The 15,456-nt window shown below is 36.1% G+C and overlaps 1 protein-coding gene across 9 annotated transcripts in view; it reads left to right on the forward strand.

The window, feature by feature from the left end:
* Positions 1 to 5,217: 5,217 nt before the first annotated feature.
* Positions 5,218 to 15,456, forward strand: part of LOC149064525 (putative phosphorylase b kinase regulatory subunit beta) — a 231,969-nt gene continuing 221,730 nt past the window's right edge. For 2 of the 9 annotated variants that reach the window (XM_089255135.1, XM_089255137.1), the window contains exon 1: positions 5,218 to 5,404. In XM_089255135.1, coding sequence (XP_089111261.1) covers positions 5,366 to 5,404 — 39 coding nt within the window. In that variant the 5' untranslated portion in view covers positions 5,218 to 5,365. Of the gene's footprint in view, positions 5,405 to 5,513; positions 5,760 to 15,456 lie in introns of those variants that run through there. The other 7 variants (XM_089255131.1, XM_089255132.1, XM_089255139.1 and 4 more) reach the window with 6 other exon arrangements.

Below are 15,456 nucleotides of genomic sequence, written 5' to 3' on the forward strand. Positions count from 1 at the left end.
CTCCTGACAGCACGACGACCAAATATTCCATAGCTTTTTCCAATATCGAATAATTTTCAGCTTGTTTGTTAAGGTACTTTTCATTTCTATAGTTCAACAAATATTCCCCAAGTTGTCACCTGACGTCAATAAAAACGTTTTTTGGAAGTCTTAAAATGTCTCAAACATGACGTGATAAAATGGTCATTATGTCCATTTTGGAAACGTCAAAAATGACGTCAAGAAATGACCATTTGCAACTAGTTCGACTTTCAGAAGATAGGTGGCGCTATTTGAATAGAAGGGGGGAGAAAAAAGTACGAACTTCTGGCGCAGGTCGAATCCGAACCCTATCCGTTCACGCTATGCCTTTACTGACCACGCTATCGTAATAGTAACCATCTGGTGTTATTCAATGAAGACTTTAAAAGTATTGATTAGTTATATTACAATTTCCGTTAAGTAATCTCTTGCTGACTTTAGCCGATGGCAGTTATTTTTTCGTTTTCTTTTATTTTTTTATCCTTGAAAAATATAATTATAAATACAATTATTTGCGTTATTTATAATTGTCGAAAAAAAAATTTTTAAAAATTCATTTGTTTAGTTTAATGAACAATAAAGGTCAGGAAATAACGTGATTCTTGATGACCTTAATGAAATATCAGGTCATTTCATGACCTTATTAGCCATGAAGGTCATGAAATGACGTGATTTTTATGGCGTAAATGATTTTGCGTCATAAAAATCACGAATTTCTTTCCAACTGAAAAATTCTGTTCCGCATGAAAATATCAAAATTATCCAAAATGTTTGTTAATGAATCTTCAGAGGGTGTTTCAAAATTACCCTTGGCCTATTCGTTACTGGTTGTCATAAGATAAATGAAGTACTTTTAATTGCGATTTTGTTTGAATGGAAATGTAAAAGTTTTCAATGAGTAATTGTTCATATAAATTTATCAACACGTTATATAAATTATAATTACATCCATATCATGTTTTTTTACGGAAGATCCGAAGATCTGTGAAATCTGTCGACAATTGGAAAAGATGCAGCGAATTCTTTGACGTGTACATTAAACAAAACAAATGAATTTTTTTTAATTTTTTTTTCGACAATTATAAATAACGCAAATAATTGTATTTATAATTATATTTTTCAAGGATAAAAAAATAAAAGAAAACGAAAAAATAACTGCCATCGGCTAAAGTCAGCAAGAGATTACTTAACGGAAATTGTAATATAACTAATCAATACTTTTGAAGACTGGGTTCGAATGCGACCTGCGCCAGAAAGTGACAGATTTTCTCCCTTCAGTCCCTTCAAATAACGCCATCTATGTTCTCAGAGTCGAACTGTTTGCAAGTGGTTATTTTTTGACGTTTCCGAAATGGACATAATGACCGTTTTATCACGTCATGTTTGAGACATTTTATGACTTCCGAAAGACGTTTTTATTCACGTCAGGTGACAACTTGGGATCATTCACGAGAGAAGCGTACAGAAATAGAATGAGATGTACTAAATGACCATCACTTCACCAAGTCAGCGGAAGATCAAATAGATAATTTAGATTTTGCCGCAACTATGGATTGTTTGAACATTGTAAAACCTATGTCCAAATATGAATCGAGCTATATCTCGATTCATATTTCACTCAATATATTGAGCTCATTAGAGAGGACGACGTGCCCTGTGCACTAGACGTCCTATTCAGAAACGTCTTGGAGCTTGTGCTCGCAGTTGAAGGAAGCACCTCCGATAACGAGCTCAGTGCAAGTCAAAATGAACTACCCAAGTTATTGTCTGACATCAATAAAAACATTTTTTGGAAATTATAAAATGTCTCAAACATGACTTGATAAAATGGTCATTATGCCCTTTTTGGAAACGTCACAAATGACCATTTGTCCCTATGTATCTCACGCCATGCCTCTACCGATTGCGCTAACGTAGCAGTACCAATCGGGTGTTATTTTATGAAGACTTCACAAGTATACTTATGAAGTCATATCGGTATATATAGATTAGTTATATTACAATTTCCGTTAAGTAATCTCCTGCTGAGTTTAGCTGATGGCAGTTATTTTTTCGTTTTCTTTTGTTTTTTTTATCCTTGAAAAATATAATAATTATAAATATAATTATTTGCGTTAATTATAATTATCGAAAAGAAAAAGATTTTAAAATTTAATTTTCTTAGTACAATGTACATATCAAAGAATCCATTGCATCTTTTTCAATTGTTGACAGATTGCACAGATCCTCTGATCTTCCGTAAAAAACATGATATGGATGCAATTATAATTCATACAATGTGTTGATAAATTTATATGAACATATCATTGAAAAGTTTTACATTTCCATTCAAACAAAATTGCAATTAAATGTACTTCATTTATCTTGTGATAACCAGTAACGAATAGGCCTAGAGTAATTTTGAAACACCCTCTGAAGGTTCATTAACAAACATTTTGGATAATGAGAGCTAGATCCCAAGTAGCACAAAGATATAGATCGATATCGTAAAATTTCAGTTTCCAATATAGATCTATATCGGGCTACGATATCGTTCTGGCTAAGAAAGGCATAGTCGGAGATAACTAGATCTATATCATGAATGTGATATATTCAAATAGTTCAAATTTTGCACGATAGACGGCGCCCTTTCGGAAGAAAAAAAGTGTAATTATTTGGAGGTGGGTGGGTTTGAACGCGTGTATCATGAACTCGTCCCATCTCCAAATCTTACCAACCCACTACTAAAGTACTGATTATAATTTGTTATTATAACATTAATTCACAAGTAATCTTTTTTTTACTTGTATTTTCAATCAAATTTATTCATTTCCATGTATGCACAAAAATTACAAAATAGAAATTTTGAGACATATTTATCATTTTGAGGCAAATAATTGAAAAATTATATTATAATTAAGGAAATTATATATAATACAAAAAACACAAGAATCAAATTAATGTATTGTGTAGTATATTATTTATTTAAAATTATTAATTTATATGATAATAAAACAAAAAATACAGAATAAAAAATATGCAACACAAAAGAGTTAAAATTCTCAAAGTATGGTAAAAAATGAAAACATTAAAGGAAAAAAATACATAATTTTAAGAAAAACACATATACAACAAAAACAAGAGCAATTTTTTTAAATTAAAAAATACGTGCAATTATAAAGTGGCAATTAAAGTTACGGTGGATAAGTTCTCGCTCCTCCTAAAATACCAACATCTACGATGTAAAACATACACAGTAAGGATTCAATTATAACTGACGAAATGATTTTGATATATCAACATAATTAATCCTATTAAAATCAAAATTTCATATGAAAAATTATTCATTCAAACGTTTTTAATTTCAGTTCAAACAAAAAATTGTACGCTCGCCTTTAAATTTTCTCCAAATTTTCATTTGAAGGCAATATTTTTATTTAAAGGCACACAATATGGTGATATATCAGCATATTGTGTATCTGATATATATCTTTGTCAGGTTCACGATATAGATGTATGTCATGTTCATGTTTTATGTCTTCTTAGACCTGATAGATCTATATCAGGTCTATATCGAGAATCTGATATAGATCTTTGTCAGGTGCACGATATAGATCTTTGTCAGGTGCACGATATAGATCTATGTTTTTCAAACTATATTAAAATAATTTATTGTCCCAAGTTGTTGTCCTCCAAAGCAAAGATCGGAATCAAATACATATTCGGCTGAAAAATTAAAGACTTGATCGATTAACATCATAAATAATTTGCACCATATAAGACGAGATCGTTCTATATCATAGTTATGACATCTGATATTCCTCTGACATTTCGATATATAAAGATATGGTCCAAATATTGTACTATATCGTTATGCTACTGAGGATGGCTTTGTCGACAAAGCCAATGTCAACCAAATAATTAAATGACATAAATGTTTCCTTGATATATATATATATATATCAAGGAAACATTTTATTTTCTCTTAACTTCCTGAAGTTGAGGCTACTAGACTCTACTTCAATGCCTCACGCCTCACACAGTGCATGAAATAAGGAAGGCAGGGTCGTGTCTCCAGTGGTATAGATGGTAGCATACTTGCACGGTATACAAGAGGGACTGGGTTCGAGTCCCGGTGGAGACAAGATTACTTTTCTTTCCGAATTCACCTCAGCATAATATCCAGAAAATAAAATGTTTCTATGATATTTTAGATAATTTTTATATTTTCATCCGGAACAGAATTTTTATCAGTTCAAAAGTCATTCGGGATTTTTATGACGCAAAATCCTACGCCATTTAATATCACGTCATTTCATGACCTTCATGCCTAATGAAGGTCATGAAATGACCTGATATTTCATGAACGTAGGGGAGTAGTAGTAGTTTTTTGGATGAACGTAGGTGTCGAGGAGATATGATCGAAGTGTTCAAAATTTTCAATGGGAAAATTCAAATGGGAATTGAATGTATTTCAATTTTCAAATGGGAATACGCCGCCAATCGACTGCTTTTACAAGGGGACACCAGTATCGATTGGTGAGGGACAATGCAAGGTTATGGTGTCGCAGGGAATTTTTCTCTAATAGGGTTGTTAATAAATGAAATAGCTTACCCTCGGAGGTAGTAAATTGTAACACAATTGACACGTTTGAAAAGAAATACGATAAACATGTTGGGGTAAATCGAGAAGCTATCCATTCTTAGAATAAGACAACCATAAGTATTCTTTATGGGCATTGTATAATATTTTATCATGTGTATATATTGTTTATAATTTGTGTTAATTGCATTTTTAATTGAGTTGCTGTTTTTTTTTTTTAATATATGACATCCATATTTTTATGGGCATCTTTTTATCAGCCACCTCGTTGGGCATTTTGCCTGTTGTGGCGTTGTACTTGTATTTGTATTAAGGTCATAAAGTATCACGTTATTTCCTGACCTTTATTGTTCGTGGTCATTGAATGACTTTAAAATTACGATTTTTTTTAATGACGTATTCAGAGAAAATTACCAATTTTCCACGTCATATTTGACGTCAGGCTAGGGAAGAGTTAAGTTTCCATTTCAAGAGCTCATAAGTCTTATTTGATCATATTTTTTTAGAAAAATAATTTAAACAGAGACACCCCCTACACGCGTCCTATGGCATTTTTCTTTATAATTTCGCCCAACTCATGTTTGTTTGGAATCAGCGCTGTCGGTTGTGACGTCACACTAATGCGCCCGTAAGAAAAGGGAGCACCAGCATCTACAAAGGAAGCTGGCCAGAGGAGTATTGCTATATTTAGCATTTTGTTCTTTTGGTCACCTTAAAATCAGATTTGAAGGGCGTAATGTGAGTTTCCTTTCGCCTGAGATTATGGAAGTAATATCTGAAAGTTGGACCGGACCTGCAAAGGTATAATTATTACTATTTGTAATATAGATATTTTCTCATGGGAAAACGTGTTTCCCCCCTTTCCGTATTAGGATGTACGAAATTGGCATTGCTTTTTGCACATCTATCTATCAGCTGATATCTCGGAAAAAAGTAAACAAAACGATGGATAAGCTTGGCGGCATTTAATGCTCTAATACTCCTTTGTGGTTATATAAATGAGGTTTCAAATAATAATAAGGAATTCCAATGATAATTATAGGAATATGCAATCATAATTTTTCTGAATGAAATATTTCTTTATATGCTGTAAAATATTTAAAAAATCAAAATTATGGACGCTATTCGTAGAATCAGTAAAGTGGAGAGGAGAGTGGTAATGCATTGGATTTTTTTTTTGTTAGATTTAAATAAGTTGCTTATTGCCTTAGCTTTCCATATTTTCACCATTTTTGAAGAAAAAAAAAATAACTTGAATATTTATATGTATATTTTTCAATTTTTTTATGTTGGTTAATGTATCACCTATGTTTTATGTACATTAGGGGAAGGCACAGTGGGCCTTTTGATGTTTATTTTTTTCTCTGAAATTTATGAACCAATCTATCTGAGCAAAAATCTTGAAAATATCCTTCCATTCCATTACATTCACCTACGAATTTTCTCAAAGCATGAACCTTGATAGTATTTGTACAAAAAAATTATTTTGTAAACGTAAAAACATTTCTCCCAGAGTGGCTAGTGCAATAAAAATAGATTAATTTCAACTTCAATACAGGTTTTAAGAGTAAATTATTAGAAATAAGTGTTATGTTAAATGAAACAAGTTTTGATTTCAATCATTTGAGAAAACTACAAATATAGGGCAAGTTTTTGAAGGTTGAAGCGCTGAACAAGGTAAAAATGCATATGAGGAAGATCCAGTCTAACATTATAATGAAAGTACCTCTAACACAGTGCAAAAAGATAAAGTCTAACAATGCTCACTAAAAATACAACAAACTGAACACTGGACCCTAAAACAGCTGCCTGCTGTTTCAGTAATTTTCTCTGCTGTTTCTTTAATTTGCTGTATTTTTAGCAAAAATCGTTGGACTTTTTATCTTTCTACATTCTAACTTTTTTTTTGTATTTTTCTCCTTAGTTTTAAAAGGGTTAACCTTGGTTTATGTATGAGTGAAATCATCTTTTTGAATGCGTATTTTTAAATAAATTATTTACAGTGAATTACTCCTTTGAGACTGCCACTTCCCATTCTGTAAAAATGTGGCCTTCTGCAGAGGTGACCACAGAATAGGGGTTGTATAACTGGAAAAACACATTTGGGGGGGGGGGATGGCGTGTCAAAAAAACGGTTTTCAATGTCACAAAAAAAATCTTGTTCTCAAATATATTTACAATGCCCAAAAAACAGATACATATACAGTGAAACCTTGCTACAATGGTACTCGATAGAATAATAAATCCCTCTATAAACAGTATTTTTTCAAATCTTGTTTAGAATAACCTATAGTCTGTAATGTTAAACTTCTCTTGATGCAACATTATCCTTTACTGTAATAAACCCCTCTATAACTATATATTTTTCGGCATTGCTGTAACTAGATGTTTGGTCAGCCGGGGCAAGCATGCATTTTGGCGTCAATTTGTAATGTTCAGGGTGAAGTTAAAGGGTTAAATTTGTGCCTCTTATCTTTATTGATCCGGACCACCAGACCCACCTGCTTCCCCTAGTTGCGCCCATGTTTTTAGTTGGATTGAAACCTGCAACGTTTATTGTTTTAATTTATTTTTCACTTTAAATATCATTCAGTATATTTTTTAACTCATCTTGCGTTTCAGTACTTCCAAGGATGTCTAATAATATTTGTATTGGGCATCACCCAATCACCGAAAATGATCAGTATCACTGAAAATGATCAGTATCACTATTTTTTGTGTCGTACACCTAAGTGTATTGCGATAAACCCCTTTACAGGAGCAATACACATCTGAATTTCTTTCATCTGCTATATATTTTGTAGCAAATAAATACTCAAAAGCACATTTTTTGGTGACACCAAGAATGCCAATTTAGAAAAGATGTTAATAGCAACATGAATTTGATGACACGTGATGATAATGTTGCCTCTTGATATAATGATAATTCCTCTATGCAAAGATATTCCTCTTTGTCTGGTATCGTTATGTATATCAAGGTTTCTGTGTATTTTCCGCAGAATTTGAAACATCAGATCATCTGATCAATTCCTTAATCTGTATTATCCAGAATCTGTTCTTTATAGCAAGTACTGTACATGTTCTTTCCTCACACCTCTTGTACTCCCTCACTGTTCTGAGTCCCAGCTTGTTAAAAAAAGAAGAAAGCATCCACAAACCCAAAGCTTTCACATTCTTTACCTATTCAGTAAAGGTCATAGGTTATTTGTCTGGTTTACCCTGTCACCATGGCATAGGCGGAAATAGACTTGAAACTCTGGGAGGATACGGTCATTATTGCTGGGGGGCATGAAGTCGGTTCATATATAGACATATTAGATCAGTCGACTCCAACTTTGATGGTGGTGGGGCCCACATCTCCGCCCATGCACCATGGGAGCAAATTTTTAGTGTCCTATCAGCTAGCAGCAATTGTATAGTATTAGTTTTTGTCATCCTATTCACAACTGTTTCCAACCTGATAGTGTCACCCACAGGGCCGTATTTATGTTTTTGCCGCCCCCTCCCATTTCAGTCTAATGTTTTTTACTCCCCCACCTTCACCATAGATGCCAATGCTTCCAATTTACCTGGAAGCTTTCCAATTTTTCAGCCTTATTAAAATCTTCTTGTCAGAAATCTAATCCAGATTTTTCATATCTTTATATAAAAATCCCTGAAGTCCTCAAATTGAGCTTTGTTTGAATGGAAAATCCCTAAATAACTCGCTTCCAGTCCTTGCAATTTCAGACTGACCCCGTTTTCTCAGGAAAAATATGGGGAATCAGGATTTCAAGTAAGAAAAATTGGTAATTTTTACCAAATTGATAATTATACCAAGCAAAGTGGGTAATTATTGCTAAAAAAATACAAATACAAATACAACGCCACAACAGGCAGATTGCCCAACGAGGTGGCTGACTTAAGAACATCATGGATCCCTGAGCCATTTTTTGGAGGCCCTACCTACTACTGCTACACCACACATGCACCCCCCACCTCCCGTGGAACCCCCAACGAATCGGTACATGCGGGAATGTGCGTGTACGTATAGTGAAACCTGACGAAGTTTTTTGTTTCTCTGTAATGCTTGTTATGTGTAGTGCTGCCATCTGCCACCAGTTTTTCTAACTATGAGTGAAGTGTTATGATTGAATGATTTATTGTTTTAGGACTGTTGCTCTCTGTGGCCAGACTTTTTAATGGGGAGATCGGCTCGCATTTGCACCTTGAAGTTGGGAACCACAGAAAACCAACTTCAGCCGACCACCACTGTGGGGTTCGAACCCGGATCCTCACATCGCGAGTCCGTCACTATAACCACTCGACCACCACAGCGGCAGTGGGTTTGAACTCATGTACCCTAAACTCTTCCCATCTCTAACTCTGTATCTTACCAACCCACCACTTCAGCACTCCAACAGAAAAAGGGATTTATGTATGGTCATCACTTGAGATTTCACATTGGAATCACTAGACAAGTCCTTGGCAAGAGAACAGGTAGCTGTTGGAGATGAGGTAGCTGTAGTTGGCAGATCAGTGTCTTTCACCACATATGCAGGCTTGACAAGATCAATATTCACTGTCACTGTACTTTATCCCCACGAGAGACAACTTGATGTGGACCAGTGTATGGAAGCTAAAGGCTTCGACAAAGAGCATCACTCCGCAAGAAGACATGTGAGCATGTCTTTAGGTCTTTGCTGACGAAGACTGTTGTTGATCCATGCACCTGATTTGAAGTAAGACACAAGTTCTGCACAGCTTGTCGCAACCTCCCAATGAAAGTTGCTGGATCCGGACTGTCACTGTGAGGCGTCAAGAATTCTCCTGGTAGGCAAATTGATACCCCATATAGCATTTCTGCTGCTGTAGCTTTGATATCTTCTTTCCAAGCAGCACGGTAGCCTAGCAGAATGGAAGGGAGAATTTTATTCCAGCTTGTTATAGCATGAGCCATGATTGCAGATTTTAGTTGTCTGTGAAATCTTTCCACCTGCCCATTAGCAGCCGGGTGATAAGGAGATGTGCAATGACGGATAGTACCAAGCCAAGGGACCAGAGCAGAGAAGAGCGATGATTCGAACTGGACACCTTGGTGTGATGTTAACCGAAGAGGAGGGCCAGAACAAGCAACCCAGCTGGCATAAAATAACTTCTGCCACTGTGTTGGCAGAACTGTCCACCAGAAGTACAGCTTCCGGCCATTTAGAAAAACGGTTGATCATAGTGGGACAGTACCAGAACCCTTCGGAGGGAGGAAGCAGTCCTACCAAGTCAATATGTACATGCTCAAACCTGGAACTACTACAAAAATGCCAGGCTTGCTCTTGGTGTGTCTGGAGACTTTTGACCTCAGGCAATTGATGCATTTGCGAGCCCAAGAAGAAATGTTACTTCTTAATGAGGGCCACACATACCATTGTAGTACCAGCTTGATTGAGGCTTTAACACCAGGATGAGAGAGGCCGCTCAGCTTTTCAAATATTGGTCGAAGAAAGTTGCGTGGGACGACTGAATGGATATGACCGGTAGATGTGTCAGAAAAAAGATCCAATGGAGGGTCACCCACTGGGATGGCTTGAAATGTCAAAGAAGATGGAATGACGCCAGATATCAGCTGTTGGAGTTCCTCATCTTCTGCTTGTTGTGCCATTTCCTTGAAGTCGAACATTGATGTATTAATCGTTGATATGTGCACTCTTGATAGTGCATCAGCCACTACATTCTGTGCCCTTGAGATACCTGATGTCAGTAGTAAATTGGCTAATGTAGTCCAAGTGCCTCAGTTGGCGTGGAGAGCACTTGTCTTCTTTTTGTGTAAATGCGAAGGAAAGAGGTCGGTGATCAGTGAAAAGCACAAAACAGCTGCCTTGCACCATATGGCGGAAATATTCGATTGCCATGTACGCTGCCAACAGCTCTCTATCATATGCACTGTACTTTCGTTGGGCTGGAGATAATGTCTTGGAGTAAAATGCCAATGGTTGCCAATCTTTTCCTCCCTGTTGCTGAAGCGCAGCTCCCACAGCAGTGTCAGATGCATCAACCACAATAACTAAGGCAGCTGTAGATGACTGATGGTATAATGTGGTTGCTTCGGCAAGGTCATCCTTACACATTTGAAATGCTTTGGTGGACTTTTCTGATCACTCGATAGGCCTTTTATCATTCTTTGTGGCAACCTTCAGGTAATTATTAAGCACTGCTTGAGATTGTGTAGCATAAGGAATGAAACGCCTATAGAAATTATTGATGGCCAGAAATCGACACAGTTCCTTCAAGTTATCTGGTTTAGGAAAGTTTATGATTGCTTAGACTTTGTCAGGAAGAGGTAAAGTGTCTTTTACATCTACAGTGTGACCCAGGAATTTCACAGAGGCTTGACCAAGAACCCACTTGAAAGCGTTGACCAGAACACAGAATTCTTCAAACATCTGGAAGACTTGTTTAAGATGGTCAACATGCTGACTTTCACTTTCTGAGGCCACTAAGACATCATCAAAATATGGTATACAAAAGTTCAATCCTCTGAGAACATAATGTATAAACCGTTGAAAGGTTGCAACTGCGTTGGATAGACCGAAAGGCATGAATAGAAATTCTGAAGTCCAAATGGTGGTATCACAGTAGTCTTTGGAATATCTTGCTCTTTTACTGGAATTTGGTGGAATGCCTTGGCTAAGTCAAGCGTGGAGAATATCGGTTTGCCTTCCAACATTTGTAGTCTTGAATGTGTGGGCACGTTACACTATTGAGCTTTCAATAATCGCCACATGGGCGCCATCATCATCATTATTTGGCGTCCCATAAGGGAAAAGCCTAGGCAAATTTTGCCCATTGCTCTAACACCAAGTGGTTTAACACGAGTTGTGGGTCATGTGAGAATGAAGAAAAACATTATTCTGTGGAAATTACCAGAGTTTGGTGGCTGCTCCAGGGTCGAAAGTTATGGTATCTGTTATCACATTATATTGAATCTCTGTATATGGGAGATTATGGAAAACCGCAACCGGTAAAGCCATATCAGAAAATTTAAGGCTGCTCCTGTCTGCAGTGCCCTTTTAGAAAAGGAGCAGAGAAGGTCTCAGAGATATGGCTGAAAACTCAACAGGAAGTTATTAAATAGTAATGCATGAAAGTTCAAGTTAAAGCAGAATTGAAATTTACCATGAATTTAGGTGTTTAGTGTAATTGAGAAAATTTACCAGGTTGTGAATGCTGGGAGCATTAACAACTTCACTTAGTGTCACCTGATGATCACCGAAGTAGTTCGTTCTTGGGATAGAGAAGGCGGGACATCGTCCCACATAGTGGAGTGGAGTTTCGTCTTCTCCACACGCAGGACAAATAGGTGAATCTGTATAGCCACAGTTGTTTAGGTGTTTCGCTAGGTTAGCATGACCAGTGATGATCTGTATAACCTGTCGAATTTGTTTCCTGTTCAATGAGATAAGTTTTTTGGCAATATTCGGATGGGTTCCCAAGGCCAGCTTGGCCTGTCTGCAGTCCTGCCTTGAGTTCCATTGCCACAAATGTTTGTCTTCTATCCATTGTTTGACATCTCCTTTGATGGTTGACATCGAAACAGGATAGAAAGGTTCAGGTCCAGATAGCTTCATGTTCGCTGCCTCTTTGGCTATCTGGTCTGCGAGTTCATTTCCCTGGAAATTTACGTGACCAGGAACCCAGTAAAGGTTGATGTTGTTGCTCAATGCTGCCAAGTTATTCAGCATGTCAGAGCAGTATTTTACACACAGTTGAAACTTGAAGTTGTCAAGAGCCAATAGTGCTGCTCAGCTGTCAGAGAAGATAACAATTTGTTTGCCATGATACCCTTTGGTAATCAGACTTTCAGCCAGTATGGCTATTGCTAATACTTCAGCTTGAAAGACTGGACATTTTGCCTACATACAAATGTATCTTATGGTAGTCGTGATCCACTCCAAAGATGCGAAAAATTGCTCCAGCCCCAGTATCAGTAATCCTAGAGCCATCGGTGTAACATTGAGTGTTACACCTAGTTGTATGTTATCAATTATGTGAGCAACTTCATTTCTCCTGAGTATGTGGATAGTGAAGTTTTGGAACAGGAGTCTTTTGGCATTAGTAGAGAGGGGATCTCCACTTTTCCCAGTGGACAGCTGTCAAGATGATTCTTGAAAGAAGGTTTGTATCCCATACAGGGTTGGTAAAAAAACTTGTTTTTTTGAAAAAAAACCCAAAAAACTGGGTTTTTTTGGTTTAAATAGTATTAACATTAAAAACAATGAAATTTCTGAAAAATCATTCAAACTTCCAATAATTAACTAAAATAAAATGTTTATTAATGTAATGATGAACACTATTCCCATGCTAATTAATCAATAAATATTTATTACATTTTAACAAAAACCAACTTTTGCAATTTAATTATTTTTTGCTTAACTCAATGGATTACTGTGTGGTGTGGTGTAACAATGGTGTGTTTGAAAATTCTTTTAATGCTATTATTAATCATATAAATATAAAGGTTTTTCTCCAGTTACTTTCAGTATACTTAATTAGGAAGCTATTTTGCAAAAAGTAATAAAAATTTGGTGAATACAATGTATTTAATGAAGCATAAATAATGCAGATTAATTAGCAATGATTTACGATATACAGGGTGATTATAACTAAGGTTCTACTTTCAAAACACTGTAAAAAAAGAACGATTGTCAGAATGACTTGAAAATTGACATGAATATTCCTGAAAAAATTCAATTTTATTTGATAAAGGGGAAAAAATACTTAAATATGTAAAATTAATGACATCATCCAACATGTGGGAAATTTGCTCGCAGAATGGAAACGATAGCCAGTCATGGCAGAATGATACCTTAATTATAGCATTTCACAATTTCATAATTCATGGAAACATCACAAAAAAAGAAGTAATTGAACAAATACCTACAACTTACTTAAGAAATGTTAAATATGTTGTCCACCGCATGTTCTGGTTATGAGGTTGAAAGCACAAAAATTCTTGTTCAACAACAGAATCGGAGTATGCCATGGTCATAATGGGGATGCGCTTGCAATTCAGTTTCAGCTTTATAAAACCAAGCCCCCCCCCCCCCCCCAGTTAATATTCCTGAGGAACTTCTAACATATAGGGTTGTAATTTACCAAAGTTTGCAATCTGACCACTGTTTATAACATTTTGAGGTACCCCCACAGTCAGAAGTTGCAAGGGTTAAGGTGCATCCTGTCAAAATGGGTCTTCAGCAGCTGCTTTGCTGGTATTGCAATGTGCATCTTGATAGAAGTTCTATGCACACACTGATGCTGTGGAAGTGCCGAAATGATGTGGTTGCACAAAATATATTATACTGCTGGCCAAGTACAGCATCATCTACTTGCACATTTTGCACTTTTTCTTTTGCGAAAGAAACTTCCATTGCTTCAGGAGTATCCATGCAAATTTTCAAGTCATTCTGATCAGTACTTATTGTATAGTTTTGGAATCAAAACTTAAATTATAATCACCCTGTATATAGCTGATTATTTTTCATAAATCTGTTACTACTATACAGTAGAACCTTGATTAACTGGGCTTAACAGTGTGAAAGTATAAAAAAAACAACTATTGAATATTAAGACTGGGAGATATACAGTAGGAGATGTGCTACTTCTTATGGGAAAGAAAATGAAAATGTATGTGAGGTAATGTACACTGGTCTTTGTCCTTTAAGGACAGCTGGTGTCTTTATTGGATTATAGGACCGCCTGCCCCCAGCATGATGGTGTCACTATTGTAGCTGCTTCTTTGTGAAGGGAAAAAGAAACCATGTGAGATAATACACCACTACATTTAGATGTGTGATGCAATCCTTATTCATGAATTTGCTAAAGATAGAGCATCAGAATGTAGCCAAAGGTTAGAAAATGTTGTAAGAATGAGAAATTTTTTCCTCTGTATATAACTTTAAATAACTAAGATACTTCATATGAAAAATATATATATATTCTGGCCACTTTTATGAGACTTTTTGAAAAAACCACTTATAAAATGTTATGTCATTTAAAGATATACCATCAGAATGTATCCCAAGGATATAAAATGTGGTAAAAATGAAACATTTTGGCTAATAATGAACCAATATGATATTTTTCAAGGAAAAAAATTATATTCAGGCAACTTTTATTTGATTTTTTTGAAAAAAACCAAACATACCATTTCTTTCTATCCTATAAATAGTTTTAAACGCTTCTCCTTGTAGTTACCATCTCAGAGTGGTAGTACTTAAGTGGTACCATCTTAAGAGTAGTTTCAAGGGCGATGGAGGGAGAGCTGGGTAAGGCTCCCATAATAAGAATGCAAGCTAGTCTTTGCACTTTTTGTAGGACAGTTTCATAAGAGGTCTTTGATAACGCCTGATGCCATACCACACAACCATAGCTCAGCATTGGGCGTGCAATAGCAGTATAAATCCACTGAGTGGTTTTAGGGTTTAAACCCCAGGTTTTGCCAATAATTCTTTTGCACAGCATAAGTATATTAGTGGCCCGTTTAGCTCGTTCTTGAATATGGGATTTCCAGGAGAGCTTAGAACAGGGCCGTCTTAAGAGCATCATGGGCCCCCGGGCCAAATTATTTTTCTGAGGCCCTACCAGGCAAATTTTCGAAAATTTCAACTAGATCCCATTTTTGTCAGGTCCCTGGGCCGTGCCCGGTTGGGCCCATGCCTTAAGACAGCACTGGTTTAGAATCCAAATGACATCCAAGGTCTGTGATGTGACTCTGTCACATATGGTTAATTCTTGTCCCTTGAGGGTTAAGTTTCCAATTTCCCATTTTCTGTTCCATGTGAAAATCACAATTCTGGTTTTTTCCGTGGAAAATGTTAGTT

The sequence above is a fragment of the Pholcus phalangioides genome, unplaced genomic scaffold (assembly GCF_987345545.1).
Source record: "Pholcus phalangioides strain wild (caught in Gottingen) unplaced genomic scaffold, Ppha-v1.0 ptg000042l_1, whole genome shotgun sequence".
In the NCBI taxonomy this organism is placed as follows: Eukaryota; Metazoa; Arthropoda; class Arachnida; order Araneae; family Pholcidae; genus Pholcus; species Pholcus phalangioides.